General features: G+C 52.1%; 3 protein-coding genes across 5 annotated transcripts in view; 1 reads left to right on the plus strand and 2 right to left on the minus strand.

Annotated features, from left to right (window-relative positions):
* Positions 1–742: 742 nt before the first annotated feature.
* On the minus strand, positions 743–2,731 carry KCNE3 (potassium voltage-gated channel subfamily E regulatory subunit 3). The gene is made up of 2 exons (XM_021544037.1): positions 2,552–2,731; positions 743–1,575 (listed from the first exon to the last, which is right to left on the minus strand). Exon 2 carries the CDS (start codon positions 1,561–1,563, stop codon positions 1,258–1,260), a length of 306 nt encoding a protein of 101 aa, XP_021399712.1. The 5' UTR covers positions 1,564–1,575; positions 2,552–2,731; the 3' UTR covers positions 743–1,257.
* An 801-nt stretch (positions 2,732–3,532) lies between these two features.
* Positions 3,533–5,613, minus strand: LIPT2 (lipoyl(octanoyl) transferase 2). Its single transcript, XM_021544036.2, has 2 exons — positions 5,136–5,613; positions 3,533–4,201 (listed from the first exon to the last, which is right to left on the minus strand). The coding sequence occupies exons 1-2, from the start codon at positions 5,611–5,613 to the stop codon at positions 3,969–3,971; spliced, it is 711 nt and encodes a 236-aa protein (XP_021399711.1). The 3' UTR covers positions 3,533–3,968.
* Positions 5,614–12,222: 6,609 nt separating this feature from the next.
* The window catches only part of POLD3 (DNA polymerase delta 3, accessory subunit), a 36,852-nt gene continuing 31,837 nt past the window's right edge, over positions 12,223–17,237 (plus strand). For all 3 annotated transcript variants that reach the window (XM_031505710.2, XM_021544013.1, XM_021544014.1), the window contains exons 1-4: positions 12,223–12,365; positions 13,412–13,467; positions 14,993–15,095; positions 16,813–16,852. In XM_031505710.2, coding sequence (XP_031361570.1) covers positions 12,306–12,365; positions 13,412–13,467; positions 14,993–15,095; positions 16,813–16,852 — 259 coding nt within the window. In that variant the 5' untranslated portion in view covers positions 12,223–12,305. The remainder of the gene's footprint in view (positions 12,366–13,411; positions 13,468–14,992; positions 15,096–16,812; positions 16,853–17,237) is intronic.

Here is a 17,237-nt window from a genome sequence, read left to right on the forward strand (position 1 = left end):
TTTGGATTAGGGTTTGGCGTCAGTGTTTGGGCTCAGGATTGCAACTGTGTTTAACCTTGGAATGCAGGCGGAAAGGCCCCTATGGGCCAGCTAATCTAGCTGCAATTAAAGACATTCATTATGCCATTACCAACAGGTTAAGACGTGCGAGACACTGGCGCTGCCCCACAGCCTGTTTTGAAGGACAGGGTCATTTACTGTCCTGGACACTGGCCACTCCACAGGCCAGGTCCAAACCCGACCAGCTTAACAGCAGAGTCAAAGCCAAGGAGGCCAGCAGGACCCAAGAACATCCCTTCCCGTCCCCTGCTGCACCCTCACCCCATGGAAAACACATTTGGGACCTGCGGTACAAAAGGCCAAAGCTACAGCTGACAGCAGGAAGGAAGCAGGAAAGAGTCCAGCATCACCATCCGGAGCCTGAAGAGGTCTTGGGAGATGCTTGGAGCCACACGCCTCTGGCCGGGCTCGGGCCACGCTCACAGCGTGCCCACAGCTCCAGCAGTGCTGCCCGCACAGCAGCACGGACACATGGCCAGCTGGGAGTGCGGGGCTTGCTCCATCCCGGGGATTTGTCCCATCTGGAGGCTGTGATGCCACCCAAGGGCTACCCTTGAACCCACCTTGGCAGCACACAGTCAGCAGGTTTAGCCCTTTCAGCATCCCCTGGACTCTGGCGTAGAGCCGTGCCTCATGGATTGCCCCAGACACCAGCTTTGCTCGGAGGAGAAGCAAACACAAGTTCCCTGAACCCACCACCTCCTTTAATTCCCTGCCAGAAAAGCAGGACACAGCCCAGCTCAAACATTACAGGGTTTCAGCACCAGAAAAACTCCCTAAAACCACTGTCACAGCTGCTAGGAGCCCAGGGAGGTCAACACCAGCTGATCTGAGTAGGGAAATAGGGAAATATTCTCCTTGACGCCTCCTGCCAGCCCCCGCAGGCCACAGTGGGAAAGGAGCTGCCCCTGCCAGCCCCACGCCCATGGTGGAGCTGAGGTGGGTCTGCAGGACCAGGACCTGCTTACAGGTCACATTCTTCCAGGACATCCCGGCACTGCTCACACCAGGACTGAGCTCCTCCATGGTGGGGGTTCCAGCAGCTCTGGGGGTTCTCAGCAGCTTCGGGGGATTCTCAGCAGCTCTACGGGGTTCCCAGCAGCTCTGGAGCCAGCAGCACTGCCACATCCCACAGCGAGCCAGATGTGCACAGCAAGGTGACCCCAAGCCACCCTGGGGACAAGGTATGGGCCAGGCTCAGATCATGGAGACCCTGTTCTTGATGTAGACGTGGTAGGGGTCACTGCGCTTGTCCACCTTGCGGGAGCGGGTGTAGCCCAGGATGAGGCTGCCCACGGTGGCGGCGAAGAGCGTCATGACGAACAGGATGTACATGTAGGCGTTGGCGTTGCGGCCGGTGTGGCCACCACGTGTGGCTCCTGCCGCGCCAGCCAGGGCCTCGCCAGAGCAGGGGATGGTCCCATGCAGCGTCTGGTTCAGGGCGTTCAGCACTGCCTGCAGGCTTTGGTGCCAAGACTCCAAAGTGCGGTTGTTCTCATCCATGTCCTCTGCAGGCTGCGGGGAAGGACAGGGGGCTCAGACGGGGCTGCCCTCACAGCAGAGGTGTTCCCAGCACTGACCCCAAACTGCCCCTTGAAGCACTTCCTCTGCCACAAAGCAGGGTGGCCAAACCCTTTGCATTCCCAGCAGCCCTCTCCCTAAATTTCAGTCCTTCCATGGAAGAGATAAATCTCCCAGGGCTCTGGGGCAGCTGCCTGGCCCTCTCTCCTCCCCACCACTGGGGACAATGTGAGGACACAGCTGTCCCCAGGGAGCAGGAGGGCTGGGTCCAAAGTCTGCTTTCCCCAGGGATGTGTGGGGATGGTGGGCACATACCCTGCCCCACTGCAGGGTGCAGAGCTGGCACAGCCCCCCACAGATCGATGTGAACCCATCTTGAGGGGTTGCTGCTCTAAACCTCCCCGGGGATTTCCCTTCCCTTTGGGTACCAGACCCACTCTGACCTTTGGCATGGTGCCCCTCTGCCAGCCCCCTGGGCTCCCTTGTGCACCTTCACAACTTCCTGGGGCCCCGGGACAGGCACATGGGACACAGTCTCCCACGTGTGCCATCCTTTGGGACATGCCAGTCCCCACTGTAGTCCCCCCAGGTATCCAGCCTGCCCCCAGCAGCTCCCCAGCACCCCTTGCCTGCTGCACCTGCAGCTCTACTTGTGCAGAGGCAGCTGATCCCAAATGGGTCACCCTCAACTTGGGGGGCACCTCCCAGGATGAGACCCCAGTTGCAAGGAGGAGGAAGAGGAGGAAGAAGGGGCTGAGCAGCCACGAGCCCACAGGGATGACGTCGGATCTTGCTACATTCCTGACTTAAGAGAAGTAGGCTGAATTTGGGAGGTTTGGGGCAAGATCTGGGTTTATCCCAGGAGGGGACCCACAGATGGGGCACGCCTTGGGGGGACCCACCTTAGGGAGGGTGCAAGGACAGGGAGAGGAGCGGGCGACAGGGTGTGGGAAGAGGGGTTCGTACTCACCTCGTGTGTCCTCTCTGCTCGCGTTGCTGCCAGGCTGAGCCGGGACTGAGCATCGCTGCTGGTGGGGAGGGATGCCAGCCAGGCTGGGAACGCTGCCAGCCTCCTCCCCTTCCCGGGCAGAGCCACCTGCCACAGCCAGCCAGCCCCGTCATGGCCACCGGCCCACCCCCAGCCCCATGGGTGCTGCCAGGGCCCCTCGCCCCAGCCAGACACCGGGACTTTGTGGGGCGGCAGAGCGGGGCTCCCTCCACACTTCCCCAGCACACGCTGACGGTCACGCTTTCCTGTCCCTCCTCGTCCGGCACCGCAGTCCCCGAGCCCTCACCCTTGGCACAGAGCCTTCCTGGGCATGTTCTTCCTGCTCCCCGTTCCCTCCTGGAGCTCAGCCTGCTCTGTGAAATGGGATTTCCCCCTTTTTCAGCCCCACTGGGCACTAAGGGGGGCTCACAAGGAGCTGCCAGTGCTGTGCAGCAGCAGAGAAACCCCAAAGCTTGTGGGGCAGGGAGAAGGCCCAGAACAGCAGTGAGGGGCTCTGGGTGGGAGTCAGGTCTTACTCTGAGCAGGGTGTGGGTACTCCAGCCTCAGGCTGACTTCTCCCCCCTCAATAAACCCGTCCATTAAATCAGCTTATGATGCCGCAGCTGGGACAGCAATTTCAGAAGTGCTGACAGCAGCACCTCCTCCAGCACCACAGACCTCGTGGGAGCAGGTCTCCACTGCTCAGCTGGAATGTTGTGTGGTCCCACAGGATCCATGACAGCTGTGGCTTCTCTCCTTCCAACCCTTTTCCCTCCTTCTCCCCCTTTTCCACTGCATCCGCAGCACTCCAGTGGCCTTTCCACCAGTGTTTACAGCCATTTTCCACCCTCCCTGGCACCAGGATTTTGCCATGTGAGGATTTCCCTGGGCTCAGGGTGAGAAAAAGGCTGTCACTGATAAAGTCTTGGGGTAAATAAATGAGAAAAGGATTGGCAGCCAAAATTCACAGCAACTGTCTTTATATATAAAATCTGCCTCTTCTTACCCGTCAGCAAGGGAAGGATGCTCAAGCCACACAAATTCATGTGAATTCATGAGAATTCATGTGAATTCATGAGCATTCACACAAATCTTTAATTGTTGTGAGGCAAAAAGCAGAAAAAAACCCCACAAAAGCACCTGTTTGAGTACTTCCCCAGAAAGTGGTACCCATGGAAGTTTCAGCCAAAAGATGGAGACTCACAGGGCTGGAGAGAACAGCCCCAGGGGAGGTTTGGATCATCGAGCAGCAGCCTGAAACCCTGTGCCAAAGTCCAATCACAGTCTACAGGCAAAGGCACAAGAACTCATCTCACAACAGAGACCCCGGCACTGCCCTGATGCCCACTGGCTGCACCATGGCTTTGCCAAAACACCCGGCCAAGGCATCACAACAATTCTAATCCCCGGGGTCTTCTGAAGAGACCAAAGTGCAGTCAAACACCTCCTGGAAGGAGTCGAGGAAGGGCTCGATGACGTTGCCGACGGCGACATGCTGCCCCAGCTCGTGGCTCAGCGAAGTGACGCCCTTGCCCTCCAGCCCGCAGGGGACGATGTGCTCAAACCAGGAGAGGTCGGTGCAGCAGTTCAGCGCCAGCCCATGCGAGGTGATGTGGTTCCCGCAGTGCACACCTGCATGGCCAAGAGCACCCACCCATCAGCCCCATCACCAGGGATGCCCTGGTGGGACAGACTGAGTGACCACGCTGTCCAGATCACTATAAACATCCTCCCCCTACCACGCTGTGCTCCTCGGTTCTGCCAGGGAAAACGCACAGACAGGCTCCCCAAACATGGGGCAGATGGAGCGCAGCATGTCCAGACCCTCCACCCCAGCCCTGCATCCCCCAGCACCTCCCACCGCTGGAGTTTCCAATGGGCTCGGATATGGGGAGACCTGCAGGATCCAAAATCCAGGCTGCAGGGTCCCAGGAAGGGGTACAGGATGTGGAGGGGTGCAAGGGAAGGGGGCAAGGCTGGGGACTGGCCTGCAGGCAGCCAGCCAGCCCTGGGAGCGACACGTGCAAAGTGTCGGGGTCTGGGTGGGCTGCAGGGGCTCCAAATTTTGCTGCCCCCTCCTCCTGGAGGCCAATCCCACCCCTGTGCACACCCACCCTCTCAGGTGCCTACAGGTCCAGGGCAGTTTCCTGCAGTGCTCTGCCCCGGTGCCCAGGCAGTGCCAGGATGGGTTGGGCTGGAAGATGTTCCATGGGCAGGCACACCTCCCACCGTCCCAGGATGCTCCAAGCACTAATGTCCAATTTGGCATTGGGCACTTCCAGGGATCCAGGGGCAGCCACAGCTGCTCTAGGCAATCTGTGCCAGGGCCTTAGCACCTTTACAGGGAAGAATTGCTTCCCAACATCCCATCTAACCCTGCCCTCTGGCAGTGGGAAGCCGTTCCCCCTTGTCCCCAGCCCCTCTCCAGCTCTCTTGGAGCCCCCTTAGGGCCCTGGAAAGGGCTCTGAGCTCTCCCTGGAGCCTTCCGTTCCGCACGTGGAACACCGCCGGCTCTTCAGTGCGGCTCCACGGACACACCCGCGCTCCCGGCGCCGTCTCCGCTCACCGATGGCGCAGAGCTTGCTGTCGCCCATCCAGACCCCGGTGAAGGGCGGCGGGAGGGCGCGGACTGCGCCCAGCCCGAGGCGGCGGCAGAGCCGCAGCACCAGAGCCTCCAGCCCGGCCACGTAGGCACGGAGCGGGAGGCGGCGGCGGCGCAGGTCGAGCACGGGGAAGGCGAGCAGCTGCCCCGGGCCGTGGAAAGTGATGTGGCCGCCGCGCCGCGCCGCCACCAGCGCCGCGCCCCGCGCCCGCAGCGCCGCGGCCGCCGCCGCGCCCGGCGCGCCCCGCAGCCCCCAGGTATACACGGGCTGCGCCGGCTCGCTCAGCACCACGCTCTCCGCCGGCAGCGCCTCCGCGCCGCCCCGGCCCGCCGCCGGGCCCCGCGCCGCCCGCGCCGCCGCCACGCAGCGCTCCTGCACCCGCAGCGCCTCCGCGTACGGCACCGCGCCCAGCCGCAGCACCCGCACCGCCCGCCGCGACATGGCGGGGACACAGCGGGGACACGGCCGGGACACCGCCGGGGCCGACGGGCGGGGCGAGCGCACAACAGCGAACCGGGCCGCGCCGGGGCGCCAGCCAGGGGACGGGGACGGGGACAGGGGCACGGGCTGGGCCACGGAGACGGACAACGGATACGGGGACACGGAAAAGCAACGGGGACGGGAACGGAAGAAGGAGGCGGGGTAGGAGCGAGAGGCGGGGATGGAACGGGAGGCGAAGATAGGGACAGCAGAGTCATGTGGACAGAGTCATGTGGACGGGCTCCATGCGGGATGGGGACCGGAGCCTGGCCGCCGGGAGACAGTGTTGGGGACAGGGGCAGGGAGGGGACAGAAGTGGATGGGGGACGTGGATGGCGGACGTGGGTAGGGCACGGCGACAGGGTGGAGAACAGGACTGCAGGGGCGGAGGATGGGGGACGGGGCACAGACATGGTGAATGGGGACATGGAGGACAGGGCGGAGGAAACAGCAGGACAGAGGATGGGCGTTAGGGAGGGGAGCAGGGCCTATGGACATGGGACATGGCCCTAAGGAGGGGGCCGGGAATATGGCCTGCGGTGGGGGATTGGAGACAGGGTTTAGGAGGTTGGGGATGGGGGCTAGTGCCTAGGAACAAGGCTGAGAGATGGGGGACAGGGAATAAGGCATAGGGAGGAGGAGGTCACGGGCCTGCAGGTGGCTGATAGGGCCGGGGCTGCAGGAGGGGCACAGGGATGTTATAAATGAAAAATTGTCCAGCCAAATTAAAATGAAAAAATAAAATATTTCTTTTGCAATCAGATTCTATCTAGCCAGCCACAAGGAAAGAACAGTGCCGAGCCCGGGGTCAGCACTGGGTGTGCAACAAAGAAGTCAGCCTCAGCAGAGGTTTTCCTCTATACCCACACAGCACCAATCTGGTACAAATGCTTTTTTATAGGGAAAATTCTGCCTGAGGCCAAGATTTTGGCAATCAGTCCTTTCTTCTATTAGGAGTCCCATAGTTTGATGAGATTTCTTTTCTTGGTGAGGAGGTAGAACAATTTGATGTCTGGAGTTGGTGAATCCCTTGAGGAAAATTATGGGAACCCTGCATTCACATGTACCTGTATGGAGGATTTCCATTATATCGTCTCAGGTCACCTGGACGTCCCATATTGCTTCAGATATGGCCCATCTCCTGATGAGCCACATCCTTTTACTTGTAAATCAGGTTTCAACATAAACCAGGTTTCGCCTGTGAGGGTAGGGGGGACTCCTAATACAAACGTGTATACTCCAACAAATATTCAATATCACATATACCATACTAGAAATGGTGTGAATTATATCTACTACACATAACAGGGAGGAGAGACAGGGCAGCCCCTTTCACTACAGGGTGTGGGACATGGGGCACTAGGGTGGGGAACAGGAAGGGGGCAAGGGCAGGGAACGTGTACAGGACATCCTGTGCTGCTGGGCAATCACAGGCCTGCTCAAAGTGGGCTAAAATCAGGATTCTGGGGTAAAATTAGGACAGTTGTGGATGCTCCAACCTTGGAGGTGTTCCAGGTCAGGTTGGATAAGGCCTTGAGCAACCTGATGTACTGGAGGGTGTCCCTGCCCATGGCAGGGGGTGGAACAGGATGAGCTTTAAACTCCCTTCCAACCACTTCTCTTTGTATGATTCTGTGCTAGCACCTCAAGGTTGTGCCCTGTAAATAAAGTTCTTGTATTGCTGAGGTGCTGGTGAGAGTTGCAGTTCTTCACCCTGGGACAGTGAAAGAGGAAGTGTTCCTACCTCAGCTTCTTATTCCCAATGTAAAAAATAGACAAATTGAACCACTAATGAGTCAACCATTAAAGCCTGAGCAAACTGTTCCCAGCCTGCAGCCCTTGCAGCTTATCGACCGGGTTAGTTGTGTGAAAGTATGTCCTGGTTTTATGGAGCAGTCACTGTGTTACTGAGCTCTTGCTTTTATCACAAACACACCTCGGTAGTCATTTGCCCTTTGTCACCACAGGTGCCACAGGTAACTCAGACGTCGGCTGACAAGGTCGACTTCTGTGTTATTGCAAGTAAGGACAGGTGCTTCCCTTTGTTAGGCTGTTTTCTCAATGAAGGAGAAAAAATGGGGGGAAGAAAATCACCATAAACCTCACCAGGAACTGAACAGCACCCAGCCTGAAGATCCCACTTGGAGTGAGATCATCTCCTGGAGAGCAGCTCTAGGTCTCTGCCTTGGCAGGAGAGACTCATATTTTGCACCAACAGTGTGTGTGCAGCAAGTTATTTTCTTGTTTTTATGGTTAAGCCCCCAGTTCTCTCCTGGAGATCAAAGCCCAGGGCTCTTCCTGTCTGGCTGGCAGGACATGGAGCCATGTGTCACAGGACTGGGACCCTCGTCAGCACCACGCCACTGGCGTGCATCGTTGCTGCCCAATTTACTGTCCACATCCTGCTTTTCAGCCAGGCGGAAACGGGATGGAAGGGGCTGCGGATGGCTCACCTTTTATTCTTCTGCCAGGGCTGGGGCGTTTCTACAGCACACTGGGGGTTTTGTTGTGTCCATGATTTGCTGTCCCGTTGTACCTTCTCCTCTGGGTGCCGTAAACACAAGCAGAGCCTGTGCAGTCCTCACCAATTCATTGAAGGACAGAGTCTGATTTTTTTCTGGCAGGAGAGCCTCCCTCTGAGCTTTAGGGCCAATGCAAGTCGGGGCTTAATAGCAGGAAGCTGAGGGGAGGGCAGAGGTGGTGGCTGTGAAACAGGTGCCTGGCAAGAGGGGCTGTCACAGCTCATGGAGAGCTACAGGCAGAGGCAAAAGGCAACATCTTGACTTACTCAGGCTCTACAAGCACCAGCCACCTTACTAGGAAGGACAAACATTTCATTCTGGAATGCACCTGTTATAAATGAATCAGTCAATTTAATAATTAAAGGAATTTATTAAATCAAATAGAAGTAAAATTGGGAAAGCCAGAAGCAAATCAGCGCCGAGCCAGGCATTCGGTGCTGGGTGAACTGGGTCCGGACTAATGCAGCACCATACCCTGGCAGTTCACGGGGTACTGATTTCACATGGTCTTTTTTATACTGTTTCTAGAGTTAACAGGATTCTGGGGTGGTTCTCCTGTTTCCTTTTGTCCTTTTTCACATATTCATGCATGTTCTTTTTTTGTGGTGCTTCTAAACAGAGGCTTTCCTAGAATACTCTCATTGCTGAAATCCTCTTAGACAGTAATCCCCCCGAATATCTTGTTCTGGCAACGAATATTCATCTTAGCATTCAAGGCATATCTTCTAGAATAATCCTTCAGAATAACCATCTTTTGAGACAGGAATTCATCCTGTGTATATTGCTCTTTCCCATCACGTGGTTCCATTTAAAAGGATACTGTATTTTTTAGTCCTGAGCACAAATCTATTCTAAATCATATATTACACACCTTTCCCTGGGAAGGCTGGGGGGGAAGGGCTGGGGCTGAGATCCCCGGTTTGTTTGGGCAGGATCTGGGGGTCTGTGTCCCACAGGCAGGGCTGCTCTGCCCCCAGCCTGTTCCCTTCATTGACTCAAAGCAGCACGTTCCCAAGGCTGTGCCAAAGGGGAAGGAAAGCAGGGAAACACACCACAGGCTGTGCCCCAGGGGTGCAGTAAGGAAGTACTTAAGGAAGCTCCTTGATGGCCTGGGCAGACGGGTCAGAGCCGGTGTTTCTGTGCTGATTGCACTTCTCTGGGCAGTCGTCATTTTTTGGCTCATCTTGGAGCAAACACGGCAGGCCTTACGCTCCTCTGAGCTTCCCAGGAGCTGGCACTCCCACTTGGGAAGCTCAGATGTGTTGTTTGTCCTTCATCAACACTGTTGAAAGGTGCCCAGTAGCTGGCCAGAGCCCCTCCCAGGGGTCACCCTGCCATCTGCGAAGACAGCACCACTCCAACCAGCCAAAATCACCACTGATAGGTCACACACCCATCACAGCACTGCTTGTGGCAAAGATGCTCCTGAAGGGCTCAGGGGAGGGATGGCAGTTCTTAGGGAACACCAGAGAAATGTCGAGGTGAGACCCCACCTGCAGAGCTGCCCCACCCCTGGGGACACAGCAGCAGAACATGGAGCTGCTGGAGAGAGCCCAGAGGAGGCCATGGGGATGCTCTGAGGGCTGGAGCCAGGCTGGGAGAGCTGGGGGTGCTCACCTGGAGAGGAGAAGGCTCCAGGGAGAGCTCAGAGCCCTTGCAGGGCCTGGAGGGCTCCAAGGGACTCAAAATTCTTGGTATAAATCACTGTAGAGCCCAGTCTCAAACTGTGCCTAATTACAAATCCCAGGGCACTTCCACACAGCCTGACAAGGTGAGGACAGAGGTTGCTCAGAGGCTCCTCTGCAGCTCCGTCACCGAGGAGCCAGCCCTGCTTGTCGGTGCGTCCTTCAGAAACTTGGCTCTTTTGGAGCCTTTTTTGTGCCTTGTTGACTCTGCCTTTCACACCTCAGAGGAGCTGGCACTGAAGCTTCAGAGCTGGCACAACTGAGGAAGAAAGACAATGAAGCAAGCCTACATTAAGAGATCTCAAAATATTTCACCACGGAGATCAGGAGCAGCCTGGTCTAGTGGAAGGTGTCCATGCCCATGGCTGGGGAGTGGAACAGGATGGTCGTTTGGGCCCATTCCAATCCCCTTCTGTGATTCTAATAACTTGTTATGTCCAGTCCGAACCTTTCATTTCAATCTGTGCCCACATAGCTCCCTCAGAGTAGAAAGCAGGTCTGAGTGAGTGCAGATGCAGATCCCACATCATTTTAATAGAGAGGAAAGAAATCCTCAGCTGAAGAATTCTTACCTCTCACACTCATTCATACCCTTAAGCCAGCCTGCAGGGCCAGCACACATTGTGTCCTGAGAGTGAAAAGTGCTATTTTACACTCATCAGACACTAAGCCCAGGTCATGAAATCAGCTCAAAGCAGGAAACTTAAGGTAGAAAAAACAAAGGACGAAAAGAGACTTAAAAACAATGAAAAGATGAGTAACATGCTTAGAGCTGCACACTCCTTCCGTAAACCAGGCAGAAACGTCAAGCCAGGAATGTCACAGCACAAGAATAACTACAGCGAAATTAAGAAAAAGAGACAACAGGAGTGTGAGAAAAGGTGCCTGGCACACAGGAGGAAGAGGATGTGGATTGTTTTGTTATCAGCAAAACAAACCTGATGCCAGCTAAGTAATGAATGCCATTGTGAGCCTTGAGAAACACTCCAGCACAGGGATACTCTGAGTTTATTTTAACACTTATTAAACATGTCTGATTTCCTTCCCTCACCATTGCCAGGTAAAAAGCTGTTGTGCTCAAGTCAGGATCTGCATCTGCTTACAGTTCTCATGAAATGAGTGACTTTGACCAGGGCCAGGGACACTCCTGTCCAGCATGGCTACCCTGGAGTGGAATCACCACTGCACTCCCCAGCCAGGGGTTCTTCCCTGGGGCTCTGTGCCTGTCTGGAGCAAGCCCCAGATATTTGCTGATAATTGGGTATTTTTCAGCGTGCTCAGCTTCTTCTGGCACCTCCTTTCAGAGGTGCTGGTGCAGGCAGAGCAGGGAGGATGAAGGGGAGTGGGAGCACCTCTGCTCCTAAGGAACAAGGGACAGGACAAGGGGAAACGGCCTCAAGCTGTGCCAGAGGAGGTTTGGGTTGGATATTAGGGGAAATTCCTTCACGGAAAGGGCTGTCCAGGTGAATCCCCATCCCTGGATGTGGCACTTGAGGACATGGGTTAGTGGTGGCCCTGGCAGCGCTGGGGGAAGGATTCCACTCGAAGATCCTGGAGGGCTTTGGGGTTCTTCCCGTGTGGTTCTGGGGTTCCTCCCGTGTGGTTCTGGGGCTCCTGCGCCACCTCCAGCGACAATTCCCGGCGGCCCAAGCCCAGGGCGCTGTCCCACGGCGTGTCCCTCAGTGCTGCGGGCAGGCGCGGTGTCCAGCTGGCACCTGCCGTCCCGGACAGGGAACTGCACGGGCAGGGACGGTCCGGGAGCTGCCCTGCCATGCCGGACACGGGGCATGCACCCGCACGCACGGGAGCTGTCCCTGCTGTCCCGAGCTCTGCAGAGCCGCTGACCCCTCTCGTGGCTGGGGCAGGGCTGCTTTGGAATTCTGCCTGTTACAGCTTGGTTTTCCCCCAATCCACTAAGAAGCGTTATTATTTTATTTTATTTTATTTTATTTTATTTTATTTTATTTTATTTTATCTTTTATTATTTTATTTTATTAGTTTGTATTGTATTGTATTTTGTAATTTTATTTTTATTATTTTTATTATTTTATTTTATATAAAATATTATATATTTTTTTATATAAAAAGGCAGAGGGGGGGAAAGGAGGAAGGGGTGGAAGGAGAAGGAAGCGGGACAGGGAAGGAAAGGCGGAGAGGTGACGGGCCGGCAGGGCAGGTATCCAGGTGGGAGCCAGGTACCCTCCAGCCAACAAGAGGGAGCTGAGGAGCGCCACGGCCACTCCTTGTTCCCGTGGGGGGAGCGTGCGGCGGAGCGCTCCTGACCGAGGCGAGTCGCGGGCCCGCCCGGCCCGGCGGAGCGCTCCTGAGAGAACCGTGTCCGCGCGCGGCCGCCGTCGGCGGCGGGGCCGTTGCCATAGCGGCGGCAGCGCGCGCGCGGCGGCGCTGAGGCGGGAAGCGGGGGCTGGACAGCGGGCCCGGCGCGGCCATGGCGGACGAGCTGTACCTGGAGAATATCGACGAGTTCGTCACCGACCACAACCGCGTCGTGAGTGCCGCCTGCTCCCCTCTTCCTTCCCTGTCCCGCTTCCTCCTCCTTCCACTCCTTCCTTCTTCCCCCCACCCCCCGCCTTCCGCCGCCCCTTTCCTTTCCTTTCCTTTCCTTTCCTTTCCTTTCCTTTCCTTTCCTTTCCTTTCCTCTCCTCTCCTCTCCTCTCCTCTCCTCTCCTCTCCTCTCCTCTCCTCTCCTCTCCTCTCCTTCCCTTTCCCTTTCCCTTTCCCTTCTTTCCTTCCCCATTCCTTCTCCCCTCCTTCATCTCCCTTTTCTTCCTCCTTCTCCCCTCTTTACGTTCTCTCTTCCCTTCTTTCTCCCCCTTCCTCCTTTTCCCATCTTTCTCCTTTTCCCTTCCTTCTCCGTCTTCTTCCTCCCTCCTCCCCACTCTTCCTTCTCTCCCTCTGTTTTCCCTTCTCTCTTCCCCCCCTTCCCTAACTATTTTGAAGGCAGTTCAGAAAGCTGATGGTTTCCCACGTGGATCTGTTCCTTTCCAAGTTTATTTCAAAAATTTATTTGGAAAGAAAAAGAAACGAGATAAAATAAAATAAAAAAATAATAAAATAAAATAAAATAAAATAAAATAGGTTTTGCTTAGAAAATGGTGCAGCAAAGAACAAGAGCAGCCTGTGGCTTTGTAGCTCATTCCAGGAACAATGCAGACAAACGAGAATTTAATTGTGTTTTCAGCCCAGAGCCTGGGGCGTTGTTTAAAAGGGCAGAGCAGGAGGAGGAGCAGGTGTCGGAGATGTACTTGGTCAAAATGACACGGCAGGACAGGGATTGCAGCACTGAGATTTTGCAGCTGGAGATGTCCAGCCGCGTCCCAGGGCCAGACGACACACATTTGGGAAAGCTCTCAGGAATTCAGGGTGCTCAGTGAGGCACAGGGTGCTCTCACTTCTGCCGTGGGTTTCTTGCAAGGGAGCGAGGTGTCCAAGGAATTCCATGGACCAACAAGCCAAAGAGGGGAGATTGATCAAACTGAGAGGCCAAGGTTTTGCTATTGAAGTGTTTTTTTTGGGGTTTTTCCCCTTTTCCAGGTGACGTACAAATGGCTGAGCTACACCCTGGGCGTCCACGTCAACCAGGCTAAACAGTAGGTTTCCCTGCATCCCCCAGAGCCCCAAACAATAAACTGATTCACATGCATGAAATACTCTGTCAGTCTCCAAATCTGCCTGAATTGGAAGGTTATTATTTACTGCATTCGTTCAGTATGATGGAATATTTAAAGTTGCACGAGTACTGTCACATTTATAGTCCAAGCTTAACAGTTTTCCCCCCATTTCTTTTGGAAATAACAAATCTCTTGACTCACTAGAACTGGCCAGGGGATTGGCAACTTGTACTGTTATATTTAATGTATTTGAAGCAAACAGCTGACTTCTGACATAGGAACAAGTAATTACTTTTTCACTTTGTCTTAGCAGCTTGTGTATGTTTAAAATAAGATTACAGTATCACTGGATGGTTTGGGTTGGGAAGGATTTCCTGTCAGTTCCATGTCAATTCCTGTTTCCATTGTGGTGTGAGCCCATTAAAATGATTCCTCTGGAAATGCTTGCCAACCCTGCCTGTCTTCCCAGGCACAACCAGCTGTGGTAGTCCATGTGCCTGCCTGTCTTCCAGCCTTGCTGAGTGGGCAGTGAGGCACCAAAACCTCCCAGGGGTGTCAGGAATGCCCTTCTGGGGGACAGGCTTTGGAACAGGCTGCCCAGGGGCTGTGAGACGCACTATTAGATACTATTAAATGTATTTTCATACTAAAAAAGATATTATTATATATGTTATGTATTAAAAATATATATTATGTGGAATATATATTATATATCATATTCTATATTATATATGTAATATATTTGTTGTATATATTATATACATTATTATATATTATATGTATTATATACTATTAAATGTACTTTCATAGTAAAAAAGACATTTTATGTATAATTATATATAATATATTGAAATATATTATATTATACATTATACATATGTGATATAGATATTACATATACAATATATATTATTATATATTATATGTATTATTATGTATTATATGTATTATTTTGCATATTATATATAAATATATAATTTATTATATGTTATACAATGTATGTAATACATTACATATATGTATGTAATATACATATTACATATATTTAGTGTATGTAATATATATATTATATTTATTATATGTATTACATACTATTAAATGTATTTTTATACTAAAATACATTGTTATATTTATTATTAGACATAAATGTATAATGTCTTGTTATACATTATATAATACATTATATTTCATATAATATAGTACTATATGGTATTATATAATACCATATAATATTATATTTATTAATTATATTTATTATTATGTGTTATTAAATGTATTATATACTATTAAATGTATTTGCCCTTTGGTTTCTGTAGTTGTTGGACTGGACTCTGCAGTGGCAGAGGCACAAGGGTCTCAGAAAAGGAAGCCTGAGGGAATGAAATGAATCCTGAGGAGAGCAATGTGCCTGCGTGGCCAGTGTCCATGCCAGGCTGGCTCTGCTCGGGGTGTGCAGTGTGGGCTCTCTCCTCTCTGCTGGCTCACTCTGGTTTCTTTTGTGCAGAATGCTCTATGATTACGTAGAGAGGAAACGCAAGGAGAACTCGGGAGCTCAGCTTCACGTCACCTACCTGGTGGCAGGAAACCTCCTCCAGAATGGACACTTTGTGAGTGGTGCCCTTCTCACAGGAGTCTGTCAGCCTTGGTTGTGTTGTCTCTTCTGCCTCGTTCTGTGCTCCTGGGATGAAAAGCTGCCCTGGCTCTCTCTGCAACAGGAGCTGCAGTGTGCCAGGGCTTCTGGACAGGGACAGAAGAAGGCTCAGTGTCTGCCCCAGTGGGCAGGAAAGACCAGTTGGCCATGGTTTGGGAGCACAGTGCTGAGTAACACTGCAGGGTTCTTCACCAGCACACTCAGATCCCGTCACCACTCACCTCAATCCTCTCACTGCTGGTGGGCAGCAAAGATCACAAAACCTTGTGGAGGAGCCCTTGTGAGATCACCTTATCCACCTCCCAGGCTCTGCTGTGGTGTGGAAGTGTCTGAGGGCTGCTTGGAGGGACAGCTCACATAGCATGGAATAATAACAAACAGGATAGCACACCTACAGCTGAAGTTGTCTTGTCAATTAAACCAGCTTTCTAGTCCTTGTGAACAAAACATGAATTTATTAACAGCATTTTACATTTAAAGTGCTTCAGCTTATTAAGTAAAATGCTGCTTAATGCATTTAGCTTGTCAGAGTTTCAGGAATGTCACCTATAACTTCAGGCAGATAGCCCAGAATTTTTTAATAGAGGATGAGAAAATTCAGTGTCTGCTCCCCTTTGCCCACAGCCCTGCACTGCTGCCTGCTGGCAGTAGGTGTAGCCGGAATGCTGCAGATGCAGCTGCAGCACTCCTGCAGGGAGAGCCCTGAAATCCCACTCAAGTGCTCTTCCTTAACACTGCACACTCTTTCCTTGCTGCTTTCTGCACTCAGGAGCCCAGACTGCCAATCTTTGGTTATCCTCTTACCTGTCTGTGTCTTCTTGCCACTTGCTCTTTTGCTGCCTAATTAAAACAACTTTTTAATCCTGGTGAGATGTAAATAAATTAATTTACAGTATTTTGTATTTAAAGTGCTTCAGCATATTAAGTAAATGACTTACTGCTTAATTAATTTCTTTTTCTTCATTGCTGCTTGTCAGTTTTTCAGGAATGTCATCTAAAACTTCAAGCAGATAGCCCAGAGGTTTTTAAAAGAAAATGGGAAAATTCAGTGTCTGTCCACAAATTTAAGAGCCAAACACTAAATGCCTTTTACATCCCACCAAGTGTTTTTAAATACACAGATATGTATTACAATATGATCCAGTCTTCTTTTAGGAATAGTAAATCTCAGGGTGTCCTGGCTTTTATTGGTAGATTGGAGAAAAACACCAGCAAACCTTTTTTCTGTTCTTCTAAATAATAAACTAGTTCACATGTACGGAATATTATCTTTTAATCTCCAAATCTGCCTGAAATGGAAGGTGATTATTTGTTGCATTAATTCTGTATAATGGATGTATTTAACTAAAGCTGCACAGGCACTGTCATGTTTATAGCCTGAATTCAACAGGATTTTCCCTGGTTTCAGACAGAATTCATACAGAATTTGTGGTGGGATTTTCAGCGTCTCTCTGGATCTTTGCATTATTAAGCACATATTAAATGTCCTGGAGCAGGTATAGACCTTGAAGACTGGCCAGAGAGCACATTTCAGAGCTTGAAAAACTTAGGAGTGTTTAAAGACATTGTCAGTGTTCTGTGCTACAATAATCATTAGGCTTTCTTATTTAATAACTGAAAATAGCAGTCTTGCTTACAACCTCAGGTTTTAAGATTGTATTTCTTTTTTCCAGTGTCACAAGGTCGCAGTAGTGAGGGAGGATAAACTTGAAGGTAAGCAGGATGGGAAAGTCGTGTGGCTTTAACTTTTTTCTTTGAAAGAACAGCAAAATGATCAAAGCTCAGAACTTGCCATCTGTACATAAATGCCCAGCCAGGCTCTCAGGGTCAGGTGTGTACTTTTTGTACCAGCTGTTTCTCAGAATTTGGAGTATCTGAGCCAGCAGCTGAACACCTTCAGGCTTGTGATTTGAGTCTGATTTTTTCCTTTTGAACCTTCAGGCCCCCAAGAATGCTGAAACTGGTAATTCTGGTCATTGGGTCAATGCAATTGCAGTCTTTGCTCTGAGTCCTGTGGGTGTTAAAACAGATGTTCTCATAGAACATTTACCTCATTTTTGTGAGTGAAAGGTGAAAAAAACCCATTGCAACACTGCTC

Source organism: Lonchura striata, chromosome 2 (genome assembly GCF_046129695.1).
Source record: "Lonchura striata isolate bLonStr1 chromosome 2, bLonStr1.mat, whole genome shotgun sequence".
In the NCBI taxonomy this organism is placed as follows: domain Eukaryota; kingdom Metazoa; phylum Chordata; class Aves; order Passeriformes; family Estrildidae; genus Lonchura; species Lonchura striata.